This window comes from Aotus nancymaae, unplaced genomic scaffold (genome assembly GCF_030222135.1).
Source record: "Aotus nancymaae isolate 86718 unplaced genomic scaffold, 86718_ANA_hifiasm-v0.15.2.pri h1tg000004l, whole genome shotgun sequence".
NCBI lineage: Eukaryota > Metazoa > Chordata > Mammalia > Primates > Aotidae > Aotus > Aotus nancymaae.
In genome coordinates, this window is record NW_026988415.1 from 13,343,275 (window position 1) to 13,363,477 (window position 20,203).

At 39.8% G+C, this 20,203-nt stretch overlaps 1 protein-coding gene across 1 annotated transcript in view; it reads right to left on the minus strand.

Moving 5' to 3' along the window:
* The window catches only part of ADGRG4 (adhesion G protein-coupled receptor G4), a 153,343-nt gene that overhangs the window by 57,596 nt on the left and 75,544 nt on the right, over positions 1-20,203 (minus strand). The window contains exons 4-8 of the mRNA XM_012472323.2: positions 8,370-14,321; positions 6,959-7,053; positions 5,105-5,169; positions 2,326-2,365; positions 740-792 (exon numbers count right to left, since the gene is read on the minus strand). Of these exons, the coding sequence (XP_012327746.2) occupies positions 740-792; positions 2,326-2,365; positions 5,105-5,169; positions 6,959-7,053; positions 8,370-14,321 (6,205 nt within the window). The remainder of the gene's footprint in view (positions 1-739; positions 793-2,325; positions 2,366-5,104; positions 5,170-6,958; positions 7,054-8,369; positions 14,322-20,203) is intronic.

Consider the following 20,203-nt stretch of genomic DNA (forward strand, 5'->3'; position numbering starts at 1 on the left):
TACCTATATCTTTCTTCCATTTCCATTTGTAGATACAGCTTGTTGAAGAACATATTTACTAAGTGTCCTGCCAGCTGCAAGTTAGACATACCTGTACTTGCTCAAAACTGCTCTCTATGTCTAATCTAAGTGATGTCTTCCCCTCCCCTGATCCATATTTGGTGAAGTCCCTGCTCATCCTACCTCCTTCCTTTGGGGCCTATCTCTTCTCAGCTTTCATCTTTCCAGTCCGCAGAGGAGTCTTCATTTTAAACCTCTCCTCCTGCTTGCAACAGACCCTCTACTCCATTTCAAAGACCTCTTCATCGGTCTTCTTTGGCTATGTGTTCTTCCTGATGTGCATCAAACGCATTAACAATAGCCAGCATTCTGGGAGGAGCTGGACCACGAGTCTGAACAGAATTGAAGCTACTTTCCATGTTGTTGTTGTTTCCAACTTCTCTGTCAAGTATTTCGTGGACCTTTTTGACCACAGCAAACACTTCACTCCCCCGACCCAGATTATGACCACCCCATTTTCTCTTCATTGCAAAGCGACAGCAGGCTGGCTGCTAGGCTGTGCCATGACCAACTGAAACAACATATTTCGTGAAGGCAAGGGCCTAATTACAGCATCTGTGAAATAATCGTTGGGTACTTTGATCTCCTGACAACTTTGGCCATCTGGCCATACATATGGAATTGAATGGAAGGAAAATCAGAACTAAATGTGCCAGCTATTAATAAACTCAGTTCCTACCTGTATGGTACATAGGAAATCGTAGCCATTTCTTGTCCTTCTCTCTGTTCCAGCTAATGTAAAAGAAAATTTCATAGTCACTGAAATCTTTAAACAAATGTCACAACTGAATACAGGGCTTATTGTTAACAACAATTATATAATTATGCTTTACATTTATGTAACCCATGGCCATCTACAAAATACCTTTAAAAACATCAATGCATTTACTACTCACACCAACCCTGTAGGGTGGGCAATGCAGGGATTGTCACCCTGTTTACTACATGAGGAATCTGAGTCACAGAGAAGTTAAATGGTCTGCCCAGTACCACACAGCTGACAAGTCACAGAACTGGGAGCAGAATCTAAGCCTTCTGGATCTAGATATTAACATGCTGTTGACAATCGTAAATGCTATCAAACATTTACTATGTTCTAAGCCCTGTGCTAAATACTTAGCATAGATTATCTCACTTTATCCTTCCAACAGCCCTCATCTTACAGATGAGGAAACTGTGGCACGGAAAAGTTAATTAAGTTGCCCAAGTTCTCATAGGCAGGAAGTGGGAAAGCAGGAGTTCCAACCCAGGCAGCTTGACCATTATCACCAAAAGGATTTTACACCTGTTATTGACAGGAATTTTAGTTATGTTATCTATAATGTGTTACAGCAAAATTTCTGACTCAGCTATTTACCAAAAATATTTTTAATGTCAATGGATAATTTGGAATGCACTACAGGCTTTTTGTTTTTTAAGAGACAGGATCTTGCTCTATCACCAAGGCTGGAGTGCAGTGGTGCAATCATAATTCAGTGCAGCCTTGAAATCTGGGCTCATGTGATCCTCACACCTCAGCCTCCTGAGTAGCTGGGACTACAGAAATGCATCACTATGCCCAGCTAATATTTTTAAATTATTTTTTGTAGAGATGGGGTCTCTCTATGTTGCTCAGACTGATCTTGAACTCCTGGCCTCAAGCGATTCTCCCACTTCGGCCTCCCAAATCTCTGGGATTACAGATGTGAGTCATTGCACCTGGCCCCTGTACTGTGGGCTTGATTGTATCATCAAAATATTTAAGTCAAACTTAAGTATCTGGAAAGCTGTGTGCTTGCTATTCATTTTAGCGTGTGCTATTGTAAAGTTTTGAGGCAGTGCAACAAGAACTGAGAATTGGGGCAAGGATGATGGGAGATAGTTTTATCACACTCTGGCTTCAAATCTGGACAAATAGAGGGTAGATTTGTTGTGTGAATGCCAGTCTTGCAAACAATTGTGTCACTCTTAGAAGAGCTAGGCTTTTTTACAAGACATCTACAACTAAGAAATTCATTTACCATTTACAGTCCCCAAGTCATTCCACACTCCTGTAGACCAGAAAATGTGCCTCAAAAAGCTGCCAAATGGATAGTGCAGAAAAGCAGGAGATGGTTTTCTTGATGGCTTTTTGTGCAAATCTCAAAGGAAGTAATGTAATTTGACCCCCAGTTGTCACAACAGAACCTCGCCTGGTAATACACACTTGGGTGGAAGAGATATTGACTTACATCTAATCAGGCATAGGATAGGTCACAAGTAGATTCATTCTGAAAAATTACTTACAATAGCTCGATCCATGACCGTCGCTTCCTCTGAAATGTCCCTGTATCAAAAGCATTACAAAAGTATAGGAAAATGAAATATAGTACCAAGTATACAGGGCACAAAATCAGGAGAAAGGCAACTCTGAGGCAGAACGGTAGACTCTTCCCAGCTTGAAATTCAAATAATGCTGAGGCTCCAGAGGAACACTTCCAATGGGCTTGCTTATTATGTGCACACCAAAATGGTAGCAAACCTTTGACTTAGTAACCCTGCATCCAGAAATCTATTCCATAATGGTAACAGCAAAAGTGCATAAAATGTACAAACAAGTGGAAATTACTCAACTGTCCATCATTAGATAATTGGAGGAAAACATCATGGCACACGATATAAAATAATATATAAAGAATTCTATACTGTCATTAAAACAAATGAACTATATCTGCATGTATTGGCCTGAAAAGGCATACATGGTGTTTATTACAAAGCATGAAAAGAAAGTTGTCCAGCAGTATGTGGAGGAAAATCTTATTCTCTTAGTAAATACAGGAAAACAAATCTAGAGAAATCAATAAAATAAGCCATTAACAGGAGTTCTTTGAAGGGTGGGGGAAGGCAAGTATTCAGAGATTTTTACTATCCATGTTACATATATATTTCTGTAAAGCTCTAAGATTTTACAATGGTCACATATAACTTTTATAATAAGAAAACATAATAGGCACAGTTTTTAAAAAGAATGTTGTATACCTGCAGACATCTCTAGTTTTCTTTTAGTAAGTTATGGACTGAATGTTTGTGTCCGACCAAAATTCGACGTTGAAGCCCATTCCCCTATGTGATGATATTAGGAGGTGGGGCCTTTGAGGGGTAATTAGATCATGAAGGTGGAGCTCTCATAAATGGGATCAGTGCCTGTGGTGGTGATGGTGGTGGTGGTGGGGTGTGTGTGTGTGTGTGTGTGTGTGTGTGTGTGTGTGTACACATATGTTTTCATCCACAGTTCTTGGCTCATAACTCCCATAGCCTTTGTTACAGTCTTTTGTTATAATGTTGGGTGTGCTAGGCCTCAGAAGCTGGCTTCAGCAAACAGAATCTCTCTGATCTTCTCCCACCCTCTTTTCACCTGCCCCAAGGCAGAACTCTAATCTTTCTTCACCTTTCTGATGGTGAGTCTTAAGACCCTCTCCAGACAGAGTCTTGCCTCATATGAGACTCGGAAAAGGAATGCTGACATAATGATGTTTCCATAAAGTCTCAAGAAGACTGGGTTTGGAGAACTTCCCAACAGCTCAACACATGGAGGTTCCTGGAGTGTGGTGCACCCAGGGAGATCACAGAAGCTCCATGCCCCTTGTCCCTTACCTCGCCTTACACATCTCTTCATTTGTATCTTCTGCAGTATTCTTTATAATAAACCAATAAACATAAGTGTTTCCCTGAGTTCTGTGAGTCACTCTAGCAAATTAATCAAATTCAAAGAGGGTGTCATGGGAGCCCCAAGTTGAAGTCAGTTAGTCAGAAGTTCCAGAGGCCTGGACTTTTGATTGGTGTCTGGGGTTAGGGGCAGTCTTGGGGACCTGTGAGATCTGAAGCCATCTTTGAGAGGATAGCACCAGAATAGAATTGAAGTAGAGGACAACCAACTAGTGTCAGCTGCTTGGTGTGTTGGGGGGAAATCCCCACACATTTGGTCGTAGAAGTCTCCTATGGTGATTGTTGTGTTGGTATGACAGTGGAGAGAAAAATTTGAATTTTTCTGAAACAGTGCCCTTATAAGAAGAGAGAGGAGAGCTTTCTCTCTCTCTGCTCTCTGCCACTTGAGGACACAACAAGAAGAGGGCAATCACCAGACACTGAACCTTCCAACCCTTGATCTTGGACTTCCCAGTCTCTGAAACTGTGAGCAATAAATTTCTGTGGTTTAAGCCATCTAGTTTGTAGTACTTTTGTTATAGTAACTCAAAACTGATTAAGACAATAACCTACCATAGGTTTACCTCCATTCATTTATATGAATCTTCTTGAACCTATTAATACTTGTATGAATTAATACTTGATTAATAATTTATAATTTATACTCAAATATGTAAGGGAAACCAAAGTCCCAGTGTACAGAAGACAGGCAGTAGCATTTTATGTTTTAAAAATCAGTTTACCATGGCTGAACACAGCCATGCCTATTTTTCAAAGAGCTTCTGCCAGGTGTCCCTTTACAGAGGACTAGTGTATGTGCAGGGAAAGAATACAGAGAATATTTCCCAGGTAGGCAATTGCCTTTGCCATAGTTTCCATGATACTACTCAGTGCCTGCCCATTTCACTGCAATCACTTTTCGAAATTTGTGCCCCAAGCAAATCTTGGACTAGTCAACATTCTTGCTTTAGACATTTCAAGTTGACTTTGGAATTTCCCATTTCTGAAAGTGAATCGTTTTAAATTAAGAGGCTGTATAAATCCTCATGCATTGTCCATCCATAGCATTTCAAGGCATGATTTTTGTCTAAGCCACAGAATCATAGAATCTTAGAGATGAAAGGGGCATTAGAGGTAACAGTCTAACTGCACAACTTCTATTGATTTTCTTTTGTTTTATTCTCCTACTGACTTCATGCCCTACAATAGTAAAACAATTTTTTTCCTCATGCCAAAGAGAACCTACTCAGGAAAAAAGATGCAACTAAACATGTGGTAGCCCTAAATCTCAGACATAAACATAGGAAATCCCTCCAGATAGGAACAGACCCAAAATGCCCTCAAACTGCCATTTGACCCACAGTAAATGTCATTCACGTACCTGCTTTTAACTTGGGTTTCCAGATTAGCAAGAGAAAATTCACTGTCCTGAAATATAGAATTCAACTGTACAAGACAAAAAAAAAAATCAGTGTTAGTATTCTGCTCCTCTGGTTTAACCGAGCAAAGTCACCTGAGATGATGTGATCATTAAGCTGCACTCATTATTTCAGCTGGCTCAACATTTCCATCTGCTCCACAGAGTTTTTCAATTTACATTTTACCTGCTGTTATGGGCTGAATTGTGTCTTTCCAAAACTCAAATGTTGAAGCCCTAACCCTGAATGTGGTTATATTCAGACATAAGGCCTTTCGGGACAGAATTAAGGTTAAATAAGACCATGAAGGTGGAGCCCTAATCCAATAAGACTGGTGTCCTTATAAGAAGAAAAAGAGAGACCAGGGATGCATGTGCACAGACAAAAGATCATGTGAGGACAGAGGTGAGAAGATGGCTATCTGCAAACCAAGGAGAGAGGCCTCACCAGAAACCAACTCTGCCAGCACCTTAATCTTAGACTTCCAGAAAATGAATGTCTGTTGTTTAAGCCACCCAGTCTATGGTATCTTGTTATGGTAGCCTGAGCAGACTAATACACCCACCCATTTTCAAATATTTATAACCATGTCACAGACACTTGAAAATAAGTGCTGACAGGAAAAGAGGGGAAACAGATATGATTATTTGCTATTGGGAGATGGTGCAAGTTGGTGTCACCTATCTGGGAGGCCATTTAGTGATAGCCATTTAAATGTGAAAGGTTCACATTCTTTCATCTACTGATTTCAATTCTAGGAATTTATCCAATAAAAATGCTTAAGTGTCCCAAAATTTATTTCTAGGGAATTGTTTTCAGCATTGTTTCTTTTTTAAACATTTTATTTTTAAAGAAGACAAGATCTTGCCATGTCACCCAGGCTACTCTTGAACTCCTGGGCTCCAGCAATCCTTTTGCTTCAACTTCTCAGAGTACTAGGATTACAGGCATGAGCCACACTGTCTAGCCCAGCATTGTTTCTAAATAGAGAAAAAGATAGAAACAACTTAAATGTCCACCAATGGATTAAAAAAAAAAACTATAATACAACCATGCAATGAAATCCTATGCATCTGGTAAAGTGTGTGATTTGTATTTATCAGCATGAATACATGCCAAGATACATAGTTAAGTGCAGAGAAGGCGGAACAAGTTGAAGAATAGCATAACTAGCACAATTACAATTATTTTGTAAAAGAACATACATGCATCAATGTTATAATATGCATAGAAAAAATCTAAAAGAATGTATCTTAAACTATTAAGAGGAGTTAATGCATACAGCAGTATTAGAGAGGACATTTACTTTCTGGGCTTTAGAGGTCAATGTCTGATTTTTTTTTACAGAGAGTATGTATTAGTCATATCAAGCAAAAAATAATAAGTAAAACATTCATCGTGTTGGAAAGAGAAAAAATAAAATGCAGAAAACAATAATACTTAAATACGATGGCATATATTTTGTAATTACCGCTCTCCCACTTTCCCCAAATAGGAAAATTTGACCAAGACTCAGAATTTGTGTCAGTGGAGGGAAATGTACAGATCTCAACAAATGAAAATAACAACATTCCATAAAAGCTTTCAGCACTGGCACTATGAAAGATTGCATACATTCTTATGGTGTTGCTTACAGAGTAGACAGATTTGCAGCAAAAAACAAAATCAAAACTACTTAGCTGTGAAATTGATTACTGGTAGAAAAAAGTAAAGCCTGGTTTTAATATACTCTGTCATATATATATATATATATATATATATATGTATATATTCACATATATTTACATATACCATAAATATGCAAAAGATTATTTTACCCAATTTTCTGTAAATTCATTTATAACACTGGTAATAAAGATCCTTGGCTCTTCAACAAAGACAGAGAAGCTCATTTCAACATTGTAGAAGGAAACTGTAATTAAAAATAAGGAGGTTAATTTTATTCATTTAGTTCAAAAAATTTGACTTTTGTAACTTTGGTGAAAATTGTTCTCTGTTTTAAAGTAAACCAAATAATAATGTCTCATGCCTAAACTTAGCTTAATTTAACTCCAAGGTCAAGAACCAACATTTTTGACTCCATATCAAAAAGGATGTTACTATCCCAATTTTGCTCTCATTATTTGGGCACTTCCTTGATTTCTAGTTGCCAGACACTCCACAAATCCCACCAATTCTCTACTCTCATTGGCCAACAGATTTCCAGTCCACTCAAAGGCCAAGCTGAACATTATCTCAGAAGATCATTTGCCCTGAGAAAATAACTGTTTTTTTCTTCCTGAACTTTGTTTTCTGCTTTAGGTTTTTCTCTCCTTATTTCCCTCTTGCTCTTGTGTATCCTTTCAAATTTCTATTGTAAAATGTTAAAGTTGCAGGAGGCCAGGTGCAGTGGCTCGTGCCTGTAATCCCAGCACTTTGGGAGGCCAAGGTGTGTGGATCATGAGGTCAGGAGTTCAAGACCAGCCTGGCCAAGATGGTGAAACTCCGTCTCTACTAAAAATATAAAAATTAGCTGGGTGTGGTAGCAGGCACCTATAGTCCCAGCTACTTGGGAGACTGAAGCAGAGAATTACTTGAACCCAGGAGGCAGAGGTTGCAGTGAGCCAAGATCGCACCACTGCATTCCAGCCTGGGTGACAGAGCCAAACTCCGTTTCAGAAAAAAGAGAAAAAGTTGCAGGAACATTCAAAATGTGAACAACATGAAAGCCAAATATTCCTTGGCCTTGGACAAGCTCTCTTAGCCAGCTGCAGGTAGGGATTGGAGAAGTCTGATACCTGCATAAAAGGAATCCAAAAGGCAGTCTAGGGTATCTTCTGATGTTTTTTTCTGGTGTTTTCTGGTGTGTGGTCAGCATGGTCAGACCTAAGGCCATATGATCCTCTTACTGGGAATGGGTGAGGTTCCTAGTCCATGTGCACATTGGCAGAATCAGAGTCAGAATGTCAAGAACAAAACAGGTGGAAAGGAGGCTTCAAAATTGCCATGCTGAGTGAAAAGATACGTTTGCATTATATTTCAGTAAAGCAAAGACAAGAAAGATGGCTAGAGAATTTTGTATTTGGACAAGGCATTCACTGTACCCACTGTCTGAAGGAGATAAGAAACACCTGCACCTTTTTTCATTCTTTTCTGTCTTCCAAGAACTGGCTGGCCACTTTGGAGAACACATGACCCATAGCGCATAAATTCTGTTGGGGCTACACCACATGCATTATGGAGCAGTACCTGTGGACTTGGTGGCAGTAGGCGAAGTCGATGCTTCTGTAGATAGAAAGGAAGGTGTGGCATCCAACCTCGTGGTCTCAAAAAAGGATAATATTGGTGAAGACACAGTTGCTGTAGAAGGATGTGTCACCCCAGTGGATATGAGTGGAAATGAGGCTCCAGGAACAGTGGATGTAGTAGTCATTATATTTAGGAGGGAGTCCAGTGTGGGCTTAGGAACAATTAAAGTAGAGAGTGATGATGCAGCTGGAATTCTGCTCCATGAAGATGTTATTGTAGAGCTAGGCAGAGGCATGGAACCAGCAGATAGAGTGTGATCAGTTGTAGAAGGTGACATGCTCTTTCCACTGAAGGATAAAGGATGAGGCACAGTCCTGGGGTTGGCAGTTACTGTGGTTCTGGAGGATGCTTCAGGGTGTGTGGAAATGTACACAGTGTCATCTGTGACTTTTATAGACATAGGAAAAGAAGTGGGGAAGCCAGTAGTGATACCACCCAGTGTAGATGTAGGAGTGGTTTGGGTGAGTATGGTGCTTATAGTAGCAGGGGGTAGTGTTGTCAATTTAGTGAATGGATGCACTGATATCATGTCAGATGTCAGAAAAGTTGATTTTGACACCTCTACTGTAGAGGAAGTCGTAACATGAGGGGCATTAGATACAGTTGCTGAAGGGGAGCCAGAAGGGAGACTAGATAAGGGCCATGTCAGAATGGGTAAAGTAGTAGCCTTTGAAATTACAGATCCTGAAGTGGCACCAGAAAGATTCGATGGGAGTGTGGTCCCAGGAGTTACAGATGTGGTCATTTTCTCAAATGTGTGCTTAATGTCAGCCAAAGTGGTAGGGATAGCTCTTAAAGATGTTGATAGTGAAGGGTTCTCTGAAAGCCCATAGGTAAGAAGAATTCCTGACGTAGGAATAGATGACATTGCCATGACATCTTTAGATACTAGACCAGTCTGAGAGGCAGTGAATGTTGACAAAGTCCCAGGAACAAGGTGTAGAGTCTCCGTTTCCATCTGATTGGATGTAGGTACATGAATAGTGGTGGAAATTGGAAACTGAGAACCTTCCGCTATGGGCATGTTCCAGGAAGTCATAAGCAGAGATTGGGTATTACTAGATGTGATTCTTGTTTCCAGAACTGGAAACGCAACCATTTGGGATGTGGGAGGAGGAGAGGTCTTTGGAGTAGAAAGTTCAGCTTCAATACTATGAGGAGAATAAAGAAATGATGTCAAAGACGGTGGAGTTGTGCTGGATGGGGTCCGTGGAGGGTATAAAACAGGGGTATTCAAAGATGTGGCATGGTTTGTTAAGGAAGTCTTTTCTGACAAGGAAGTCATCTTTCCAGTATTAGAAGAAAGGTAAGTGGCGGTCGTTTTAACACTTTTTGTGGGTCCAAAAGTACTCTTAAAGCTAGTCGGAGATGGGGAAACCTGAATATTGAAGGAAGTATGGACACTATCTGCATGAGTAGGTGAAAGCATATTTTCAGGAACAATGGTTCTGGAATAAGTATTTGTGAGAGCTACCCCTGTACCACTGTTTACCACAGATAGGGAGCTGTCAGTAATCCCAGATAATATATCGAAAGTTGTAGCCTCATCTGCTTGTGATGACTGTTGAATTGCTGATAGAAATGGTGAAAATGTGGTTTTTGGAATGGAGGAAATAGCTTCAGTGTTCTTAGAACTGAGTAGAGAGAAGGCAGTGGTGCCTACAAATGGAGTCACTATCCCAGCCATAATAGTGGTTGGAACGGTTTTCACAGAGGGCAACGTTGGCTCTGTTGGAGAGAAAAAGGTTGTAGGTGTGATCCTGGAAGGTACCTCTATCATTTCTGTGGTGAAAGCAGAAGAAGCCCTTTTGTTTTTTGAAGAAGGCCCAGCATATGTCACAGGTGTGACATCCAATGTTTGCATGGTCATAGTAATCATGGGGGTAACTGAAGACAATAAAGTAGAGAATGACCCAACTGTTGTGGAAGTGTCAGAAGAGACTGTTGCAGGAGTGAAAGCAGAGTTATTAACTGGCATTGAGGACATCTCAGACATGGGCCCAGAAGTGGCTGTGCAGGGACTTTTCAAATAACCTGGATGCATTGTTTTAGAAGATTTAGTTATTAATATTGCGGGAGTGTCAGAAACTTTTGTGGAGGTGAAGGCAGTTACGTTAACTGGCAATGAGGACATCTGGTAAATAGGAGTGGATGTTGCCATAGAGGCTTCTTTATGAAGTGTTGTAGGTACATTTGGAACAGAAAAGGCTGTAGTGATCCTGTCGGAGCGAACTGTAAAACTGTCATTATATAATCCAGTTGTGGAAAGAGACAAGGACTCAGGGAAAGTCTGTGTGCTTTCAGAAATGAAAGAGGCAACTGAAGTCACCTCAGGCTGTGTACTAACTGAAGGCAGGTGTGAAAAAGTTGTATTGATATCCATAGCATCTGATATTCTGGCTGAGCTGAAAGTTGTGGTATCTACAAATGAAGTATCCTGGCCGTATGAGATAGAGTGAGTCACATAGGTGGAGTTTGCCATCATTTCCACTGTCCTGGGTGTATATGCTGAAAGGGCACTCGTGCTTTTTTTTTCAGGAGACAAAAGAGTGGTGGTTGTCAGAGCTTGTGAGGGGAGAGCTGTTTTCCCAAGACTGGTAGACATTTCTGGAATGTGCACATCTACTGTGTTACTTGAGGTCAGGGTAGGTGTAATCTGTGTGCTTACAGAAGTGGGAGATAAAGCCGAATTTCCATCAGAGGAAGTCCCAAGTGGAATCTCTGAAGGCAAATGTGTTTGGTGACTGGAAATTTTTGTGGTCTCAGAAAATCCTGTATCCAAAGATGGAGTATCCTGGGAGTATGAAATAAAAGAATTATTTGATGAGGACATTTCTGTCATCTCCACAGTTCTAGCGTTTTTTCCCAGGGAGATGGTCATCTGGTCTTTATCGGAAGATAAGACAGAGGTGCTAGTCACCAATTGGGACATTGGTGTGTGTACACGATATGTGGCAGACTGAGAAATGTGACTGTCTCCTGAAGTAGTAAGCTTATTGGCAGAGGTGTGCAAGGGCATGGTCTCTGTGGTGCCAGTAGTTAAGCTGGCAACATCTCCACCACCACTGAAAGTATACAGGAAGCTGAGAGCATAGGTAGAAGTCTCCTCTACTTGAGATATGGGTTGAGTTACCTCTAGTGTAGACATAGTTGAGATCACAGGAGTGGAGGACGCAGTAGAAATGTTGTCAGGGGGAGGTTTTGAGCAGAGAAGAGTGTGTGTAGATGGGGTTACTGTATCAACTGAGGTGGAGGAAAGGGTGGTCTCAGCCTTAGCTATCACAGGAGTGGAGAGACTCAGTGAAGGAAATGGAGTTTCTGTTGGAGAAGGAACTGCCATGGATGTCTTCCTGACAGAGATTACCGTGGCTCTGTGGGAAGGCACAATATCACTGGTTGTGGAAGCAATCTGATCCAATGGTGGTACCAATGCTGTGGTCATCATAGCTGACGATAGATTTGACACATCTGAGAGCATAGATGTAGAAAAAGCCCTGGCCAGTGTAGAAGGCTCAGACATGGTAACCTCAGTTTCCTGAGACACCACAGAGCTGCCATTAACTGGCAGTGAGAACATATGAGTAACAGGCATATGGGTTTCTGAGGAATGAGCAGCTGTAGGCTGTGGAGGTAAAATATCATCAGACAAAGACGTAACTGTCCTGTCTGTAGGGGTAGTGGGGAAACTGGTTTCTGATATCCTTGCGGTAGAAGCACCCAGGAATTCACTGAATATATGTGTGCTCCCAGAAGTGGAGGATCCAGCTGAAATGCCCTCAGATGTCTCTGAAGTCCAGTGTGCTACATAGGTGTGGTTGGAATTAAACATTTCTGTCGTTTCATTGTGTGAACTCCTAGGTGTGGTTTTCACCAATTTTGTCGAAAGCCAACTTTCTCTCACCTCAGTTGGTGCAGTTTTATTATCCAATGGGGTAGTCAGCTTTTCTATATCAGGAGAAGAAGAAACAGTGACAGAAGCTGTCACCATTTGTGCTGATTCATCTGTCACTTCCAGCATTGTTGAAAATGGAGAAACCTCAGCTACTGCTGCTATAGTTGATTTTCCCGTAAGATAATGGGAAGTTGCTTCTTTTCTTGTCACAGTGGCATTAAAGCTTTGTGTTGTTGCTGACCTTGGTACAGGAGTTGTTGTACCTCCAAATACAATTGCATCACTTATTTCTGTTTGTGTGGTCTCAGAAGCACTTTCCTCAGTAGAAAAATTTGGTTGAATGTAAGCAAGAGTAGATATTATATCTACGGATGGAACAACAGTCTCCCTTGATATTGAAGGAAGTTCATTTGCAGGTTTTGTAGACATAGGGATTGTTTTTAGTAGTAAGGTGGTAAGTTTAAACTCAGGCAGACTGGTCATGAATGTCAATTTGGATAGAGCTGTTGCATATCTGGCCGTGGTAGCATCAGTGGTAGTGGTACCTTCGCTCTCTGGAGATGCTTTCAGTGGGGTGATAATATTAGTAGTTGTAGATAAATGTTCTTCATTAGTAGTACTCTCATGAAATGCTGATGTGAAATTTTCATTAGGCACAAATGTGAGTACGGTGGTTGTGTTCATAGATGTCAGCAGAGTCTGGTCTGGCCTGGAAGTCCAAATGGTCTCATTGGTGAAGAACAGATGGGCATCTTCATCAGTTGTGGATGTGGGAACTGACCCAGGTGCCTTGGATGCGGAGGCTGATCTAGTGGAAATCAAAGTAAGCATGTGTTCATCAGCTGTAGGTGTATTCTGGGTATAAACTGGTCCTGTGACTGTGGAGGAAAGCATAGTTTCAGCCACTGTAGGTACAAGTGTGATTTTAGGAGTTAAGGCTGTATGTGTAGCTTCGGCATCAATAGCAGTCTGTACACTCTCAGTCCCAGTAAATGAAAAGGATTTTAAGAAAGAAAGAGTCTTAGAGGAGGACTCTTTAGACATGGATGTAGACATGCCATCTTCCACTCTGGGTAAAGAGACATCCTGAAAATTTGTAGATGTCAATTCTGTTTCAGCTGTTCTTGGGGCAGGCGTGGTCGCAATAAGCCTAGTTGGGAGAGTTAATGAATGGGCTGTAAATGCTATTTTGTTGTCAGTTGTTGCCAATGGAGATGATGTCTGGTTTTTAGGAGTTACATAATCTACCGGAGCAGCTGTGGAGATGAGCACAGACTCAGGTGGGAATGCTGATACAGTCCCAATGTGAGTAGCTGCAGGTGAAGTCTTTTCCACTGTCAACCAAGGTACAGTTTCGGCTGCTGTAGATTCAGCAAACTCCTGGCCAGCTGTGGAGATAGAGAGTGCCCGAATATTTGTGGATCTTTGTTTGAGACAAGATGTTGTAGACATAGATGTTGACTCAGTAGTTGGGAATAAAGATGTTGTCTTCCTAACAGCCCACTGAGATGTAATTGCTGAAGTTGTAGATACAATCGAATTCTTGGTAAATCTGGATGTGGATAGGAAATTAGAAGGTGTAGGTGGTTCAAAGATTTCAGTAGCCATGGCTTCAGCCATTTTTGTTGTCTTTGTGTTTTCGGAAGATGGGGATTTTGTGTTTTTCATGAAATTGGTAGTAGTATCTATGGATATACTCTGGTTAGGCATAGAGATGGCTGCTGAAGTTGATAAAACATCTACTGCAAATGTAGCTGTCTCAGCTACCAGTGTCTTTAAAATTTTTTGTGCAGTCATTGTTTCTAGAGGTGGAGATGTTGTATTGGAATATGATATGGTTGTATAATCAGTTGCAAATATAGGTATGCTTTGAGACAACATTGTAGAGGAATGTGCAGTATTTTGTGGTTTTAGTCCAGTAATTTGAGGTGGAGTGGTCATATCTATTCGTTGTGAAAGAGTTGTACTTCTTTCTTGAATTGTCGTATTTTCAGGAACAACTAAAAAAAATAAGAAAGAATGTGTTATTTTGGATTCAGCTTTTGAAATCAGAGACAATTCTTTAAGAAGGGGCTCTATAATTTCTTTTCATTTTGTGAGACTGTATCACAGATATAATCGAATGACGTGATAACTTGGTTTTCCATAAGATAATTTTTTACTTTCTACAATCTCTATGTGGCTCTCATAGCACCCTGATTAAGTAACTGGTAAGAGGACATCTATTTCGTAGTATCTTCATAAAATATATAAATATTCCTTAAAAAGTGATGCATGCTACAGTAGTGCATTGATTAAGAAGATTAGCTTTGGGAAAGGATCCAACTCCTTGAAAGACACAGCTATAAGAACTCAGTTAAGAAGAAACAGATAACTTGAATAATCCTATATCTATTAAGGAAATGGAACTGTGTAGTTTAAAATATTCCAAAAAAGAAAAATCAACCTTAGATTCAAATAGATTAGTTTTAAATCCTGGTTCCATCACTTTCACACTCATTACATAACCACGGACTAGTTGCGTAACCTCTCTGCACTTCAATTTCTTCCTCTATAACATGAGGATTACAATAACACCTATCCTATAAAATTGTTAGGAGATATAAGTGAGTTAATGTGTGTAAAACACTTGGCATAGCTTCTCATACAGAGTAAGTGCTCAAAAAACAGTTGACTTGGACTTGGCCAAATTTCTATCACTCATTTAAACACTAGGTTGAAAATTTTTTAATCAGGAACCCCCAAATTAACATTTATTTAGTAGTAGTGAGTTGAAAATACTCTTTTCATTGCTTTCCATTACACAACACAGTCCTGCATTCTCTCCTACTGCTCTGTCCACTCATTTTAAGACTCATTCTATTTTACCTGACCAAGGCTTTGTCCCAGGACCTCTTCTCTTTTCACTGTATAGTTTCTCTACACCTAGGATTTCAACCTATACACAGATAAATCTCAAAGTTGTATCTCTTGACACAGATAAATCTCAAAGTTATATCTCATGACCAGATCTCTATTTTGAGCTCCACATTTTTATAACCAATTGTTTACTTGATATCATCTTTTGGATATCTCATTAACACCTCAAACTCAACATGCTCCAACTTGAACTCATTCACTTCTCTCCAAACTGGGTCCTCTTCCAATATTCCTTCAGTGAATGGTCCTACACTATCATACATTAAATTATGCAAACCCCAACTCTCTCTCTCTCCCTCTGTCTCCTTCATTCTCTCTCTCACCTGCCATAGCCAAACCATAATCTTGTCCTATTGATCTTAGCTCCTAAATATCTCTTGGCTCCCCCAGTTTATCTCTATCTCCATCACTTACCACTCTGACCAGTAACCATGATCTTTCACTTGGAATACTGTGGTAGCCTCTCAACTGAACTGTTTGCCACTACTCTTGGGCCCCATCTAATCTGTTCCATAATACAACAGAAATGATCTGTTTAAATGCCAATCTGATCCCCTCCTCTCCCCGCCCCCCCGCCAACACACACACGCGCACACACACACGCACACACACACAGAGAGAGAGAGCTCTCTTTGGTGGCTTTCTGTTGCTCATAGGATAAAAAGAAAATTTTTCATAATAAAGCATATAAAGCCATGCATGATTTCGTCCCTCTGTATCTCTCTGTCTCTCCAGTCTCAATTTGTGCTAAGTCCCCTCTGTTTTCTTTTAGTTTTCCTCTTTTTAGTTCTCTAATACTTGGCATTCTCTTTCCCACCACAAGACCATTGCATGTGCTATAACCTCTACTTAGAATGTTCTTCCCATCCTTCCTCATCTGATTAACTTCTGCTAATCCTTCAGTTTTCAGCTCATGCATCACCTCTTCAGGGAAGCCTACCTTCCCTGACTTCCATGACTAACTCACATCAATCTATCTTAGGCTCTTATGACACCTCATACCTCAAGGACCTAGAAATAGGTCCTTCATATAATGCGTCATAGCTGGAGCTTTACATTTGTTTGCAGGTGATTTTTAATGTCTCTCTTCCTTGCTAGACCACATTGAGAGTCCTCATCTTTTGTTGCCCACCATTGTATCTTTAGTGTCTATTCCAGTGCCTGGCACATGGTAGATGTGTAGTATCTATTTGTAAGCTAACTGAATAACTGAATGAGGCTTGGAATGATGAGAGAGCAGTGTGAAGATTCCTAACCCTATATCTACTAGAAAGGAAAAATTGGCAGGGTATGGTAACAAAGAGGTTTAAGAGATAAAGAAGACATAGAAATCTCAGAGAACTCAAAGTTTGCTTCTGATCAACTCAGAAAATAGTGGTAAAATTCATAAAAACAGGAAAATTAGGAAAGCAGCCTCACTCAGAAGAAAAACACCCAGTTCAGACGTGGATAAGTGGAATTTCAGATGATAGTGAATATCCAAGTGAAAATGGTACATAGTAAAATTCAAGGCTGAGTCATAATCTTTCTCCAGTTCAAATCACCCAAAATGAAATCGTCCATATTTACCTTGGGGAAATCAGTATTTTGTATTTGTCCATCTGAGAAGCGTATTACCTATGATGTAGGAATAATTGTGGTAGTAGACAATATACTGATTTGTTTCACTGTCTTGAGCATTAAAATTACTTATAATTTGCATATTCAGAAATTCTGATGTGTGTGTAGGATGTCCTTTAGGATTTTGTGGCCATTAGCAAGTAGAATGAGTAACAATCCTGCAGTTGACTATACAGATGAATTGATAAAAGTACACACATTTATAGGGGGAAAAGTTAAAGCCATATAAAAAAAATACTTTTTCACTTAATTTTATGACATTTTTCTAATTATCAAAGATCCACATTATGTTAGGCCTTATCAATAAACTGGTATATTTCAGCAGCTAAATGTATATTTCAAGATTTATGCTTTCAAATTTGTCCATAACTTCACGTGAAAGGAGAATTGTTAGGATCTTGGTTTCCAATTTTGCGGATGGGTTTACACAAGCCAATTGGCTTAGCAAACCTCTGTGCAAGTGTCACTTCTAGCACATTTGAGGAGTGTGGAATCCCAGAGCCTGAAATCGCTCTATGAATGCACTAATTGTTGAGAGAAGAGTTCACAATTCCCTCTCCTTTACAAAAGATTAATGATTGAACTGCATTCACTTTTTTTCTCTTCCTTTTTTAAATTTTTTTAAATTGTACTTTAAGTTCTGGGGTACATGTACAGATCTTACAGGATTGTTGCATAGGTACACACATGCCATGGTGGTTTGCTGCCACCATCACCCAGTCACCTACATCAGGCATTTCTCCCAATTCTGTTCCTCCCTAACCTCTCCACCTCCTACTGTCCATCCCTTAGCCCCCTACCCCTCAACAGACCCCAGTGTGTGATGTTCCCCTCCCTGGGCCTATGTGTTCTCATTTTTCAGCACCCACCTATGAGTGAAAACATGTGGTGTTTGGTTTTCTGTTCTTGTGTCAGTTTGCTAAGAATGATGGTTTCCAGATTCATCCATATCCCTACAAAGGACATGAACTCATCCTTTTTATGGCTGCATAGTATTCCATGGTGTATATGTGCCACATTTTCTTCATCCAGTCTATCATTGATGGGCATCTGGGTTGGTTCCAGGTCTTTGCTATTGTAAACAGTGCCACAGTGAACATACGTGTGCATGTGTCTTTATAATAGAATGATTTATAATCATTTGGATATATACCCAGTAGTGGGATTGCTGGGTCAAATGGAATTTCTATTTCTAGGCCCTTGAGGAATCGCCACACTGTCTTCCACAATGGTTGAACTAATTTGCACTCCCACCAACAGTGTTAAAGTGTTCCTATTCCTCCACATCCTCTCCAGCATCTGTTATCTCCTGATTTTTTAATGATCGCCATTCTAACTGGCATGAGATGGTATCTCAATGTGGTTTTGATTTGCATTTCCCTAATGACCAGTGATGTTGAGCATTTTTTCACGTTTGTTGGACTCATAAATGTCTTCTTTTGAAAAGTGTCTGTTCATGTCCTTCGTCCACTTTTGAATGAGTTTGTTTGTTTTTTTCTTGTACATCTGTTTTAGTTCTTTGTAGATTCTGGATATTAGCCCTTTGTCAGATGGGTAGATTGCAAAAAAATTTTCCCATTATGTCAGTTTCCCATTCACTCTAATGATTGTTTCTTTTGCTGTGCAGAAGCTCTGGAGTTTAATTAGGTCCCTTTTGTCTATTTTGGCTTTTGTTGCCAATGTTTTTGGTGTTTTAGTCATGAAGTTCTTGCCTATGCCTACATCCTGAATGATATTGCTTAGGTTTCCTTCTTGGGTTTTTATGGTGTTAGGTCTTATGTTTAAATCTTCAATCCTACAATACCACTGATTTGATAATGGGAAAAAAGAAAAAAAATCTTCAATCCATCTGGAGTTCATTTTAGTGTAAGGTGTAAGGAAGGGGTCCAGTTTCAGCTTTCTGCACGTGGCTAGCCAGTTTTCTCAACACCATTTATGAAACAGGGAATCTTTTCCCCATTGCTTGTTTTTGTCAGGTTTGTCAAGGATCAGACGGTCACCTTTTTAGGAAAACAATAAAACACTAAATACCACAAAAGCCTAAGTTATCTTCACTGATGCAGCATTCAAAGAGTACTATTGGCGTAATCCATAAGTAATGGAAAACTCTTTTAGAAGACAAGGAATGGGAGTTAGGCATGGTATTTTTATCACAGCAGGCTGAGCCATAGATGTAGCACTTATTATTAACACTTCCAGTAAGCATCTCAAAAAGGAACATAAGATTTAGAAAAATAAAAACATTAAATGAGTTGAGCTAAATTGCCAGGCAGGTTCACTTTAAGTACTAGAGAGCTCAAGGAATAATGCATCTTACATTGCTCCATTTTAACCTAAAGCCTGGATTTGTATACTTCAGCAAATCTTCCATTAAATGTTTCAGATGCAAGTTTCTTCTAGAGGGACTGCTGTATCAAATTTTTCCCCTAAAATCTTCGTTAATAAAGGTCAAAGTCTTCATTCATCAAAATCTCAGAATTTTAGAGTCAGGATTTGGAGATTATATTCATTCCTTTCATATAGAGATGAGTCTCAGAGAAGTGCAGTGTTGAGACGAGATTTTCACAGACGAAAGATTTAGAGAAGAAATTAGACAGTATGTAACAATGCCTCAATTATCCAACACTCATAAATATATGCCCTTGATTTACACGGAAACACCCCTATCCCAGGAGACAGAAAGAAAGTGACTCTATCAGAAGGTACCAAGGAGAAACAAAGTTAGATACTAAAAGCCAAGTTCTGCAAGTGCTGAACAGTGTAAGAAACAGCAATCCACCAAAAACAGTAAGACAAACCTTAGAGGACAGCATTGCAATGCTAACCTAAAACATCAAGGCGAATTTGCTGGCCCAGGAATCAAAACTCAGTGGGGATCCCAAATTGTGGACATTTCCTGATATAATATCTGCCTTGAGTAATCATCCATATCCTAGATAAAGACAATTCAATCAAATGATTAGTAGCTTTTTAGAACAGGATCCATTGGAATTAAGATTCCTATAAACCTTAAGTCTAGAAATTAATTACAATGGGTTGGCATTGAAAATGGTCTTGAACATTCAAGATCATTTTGTATAATGTAGGCTGATACTGAATATACATTTCTTTGATAACTTCACTTGTTTATTGGTGATCTTATTGTCTTAATCTGTACATACTTTTGTTTTTCTTAAATTCAGTAATTCAGGCTTTCTGTGCACCTATCATTTCTAATGAGTGAGTTCCACTTTACTTCTGCCTCATCAATCTTTCTCTTTTCCCTATATGTGGTGGGGAATTTTTAACCTAAATGGCACACTTATCTCCATTGAATTTAATGCCTGTCCTTCTCAGAAAAGAA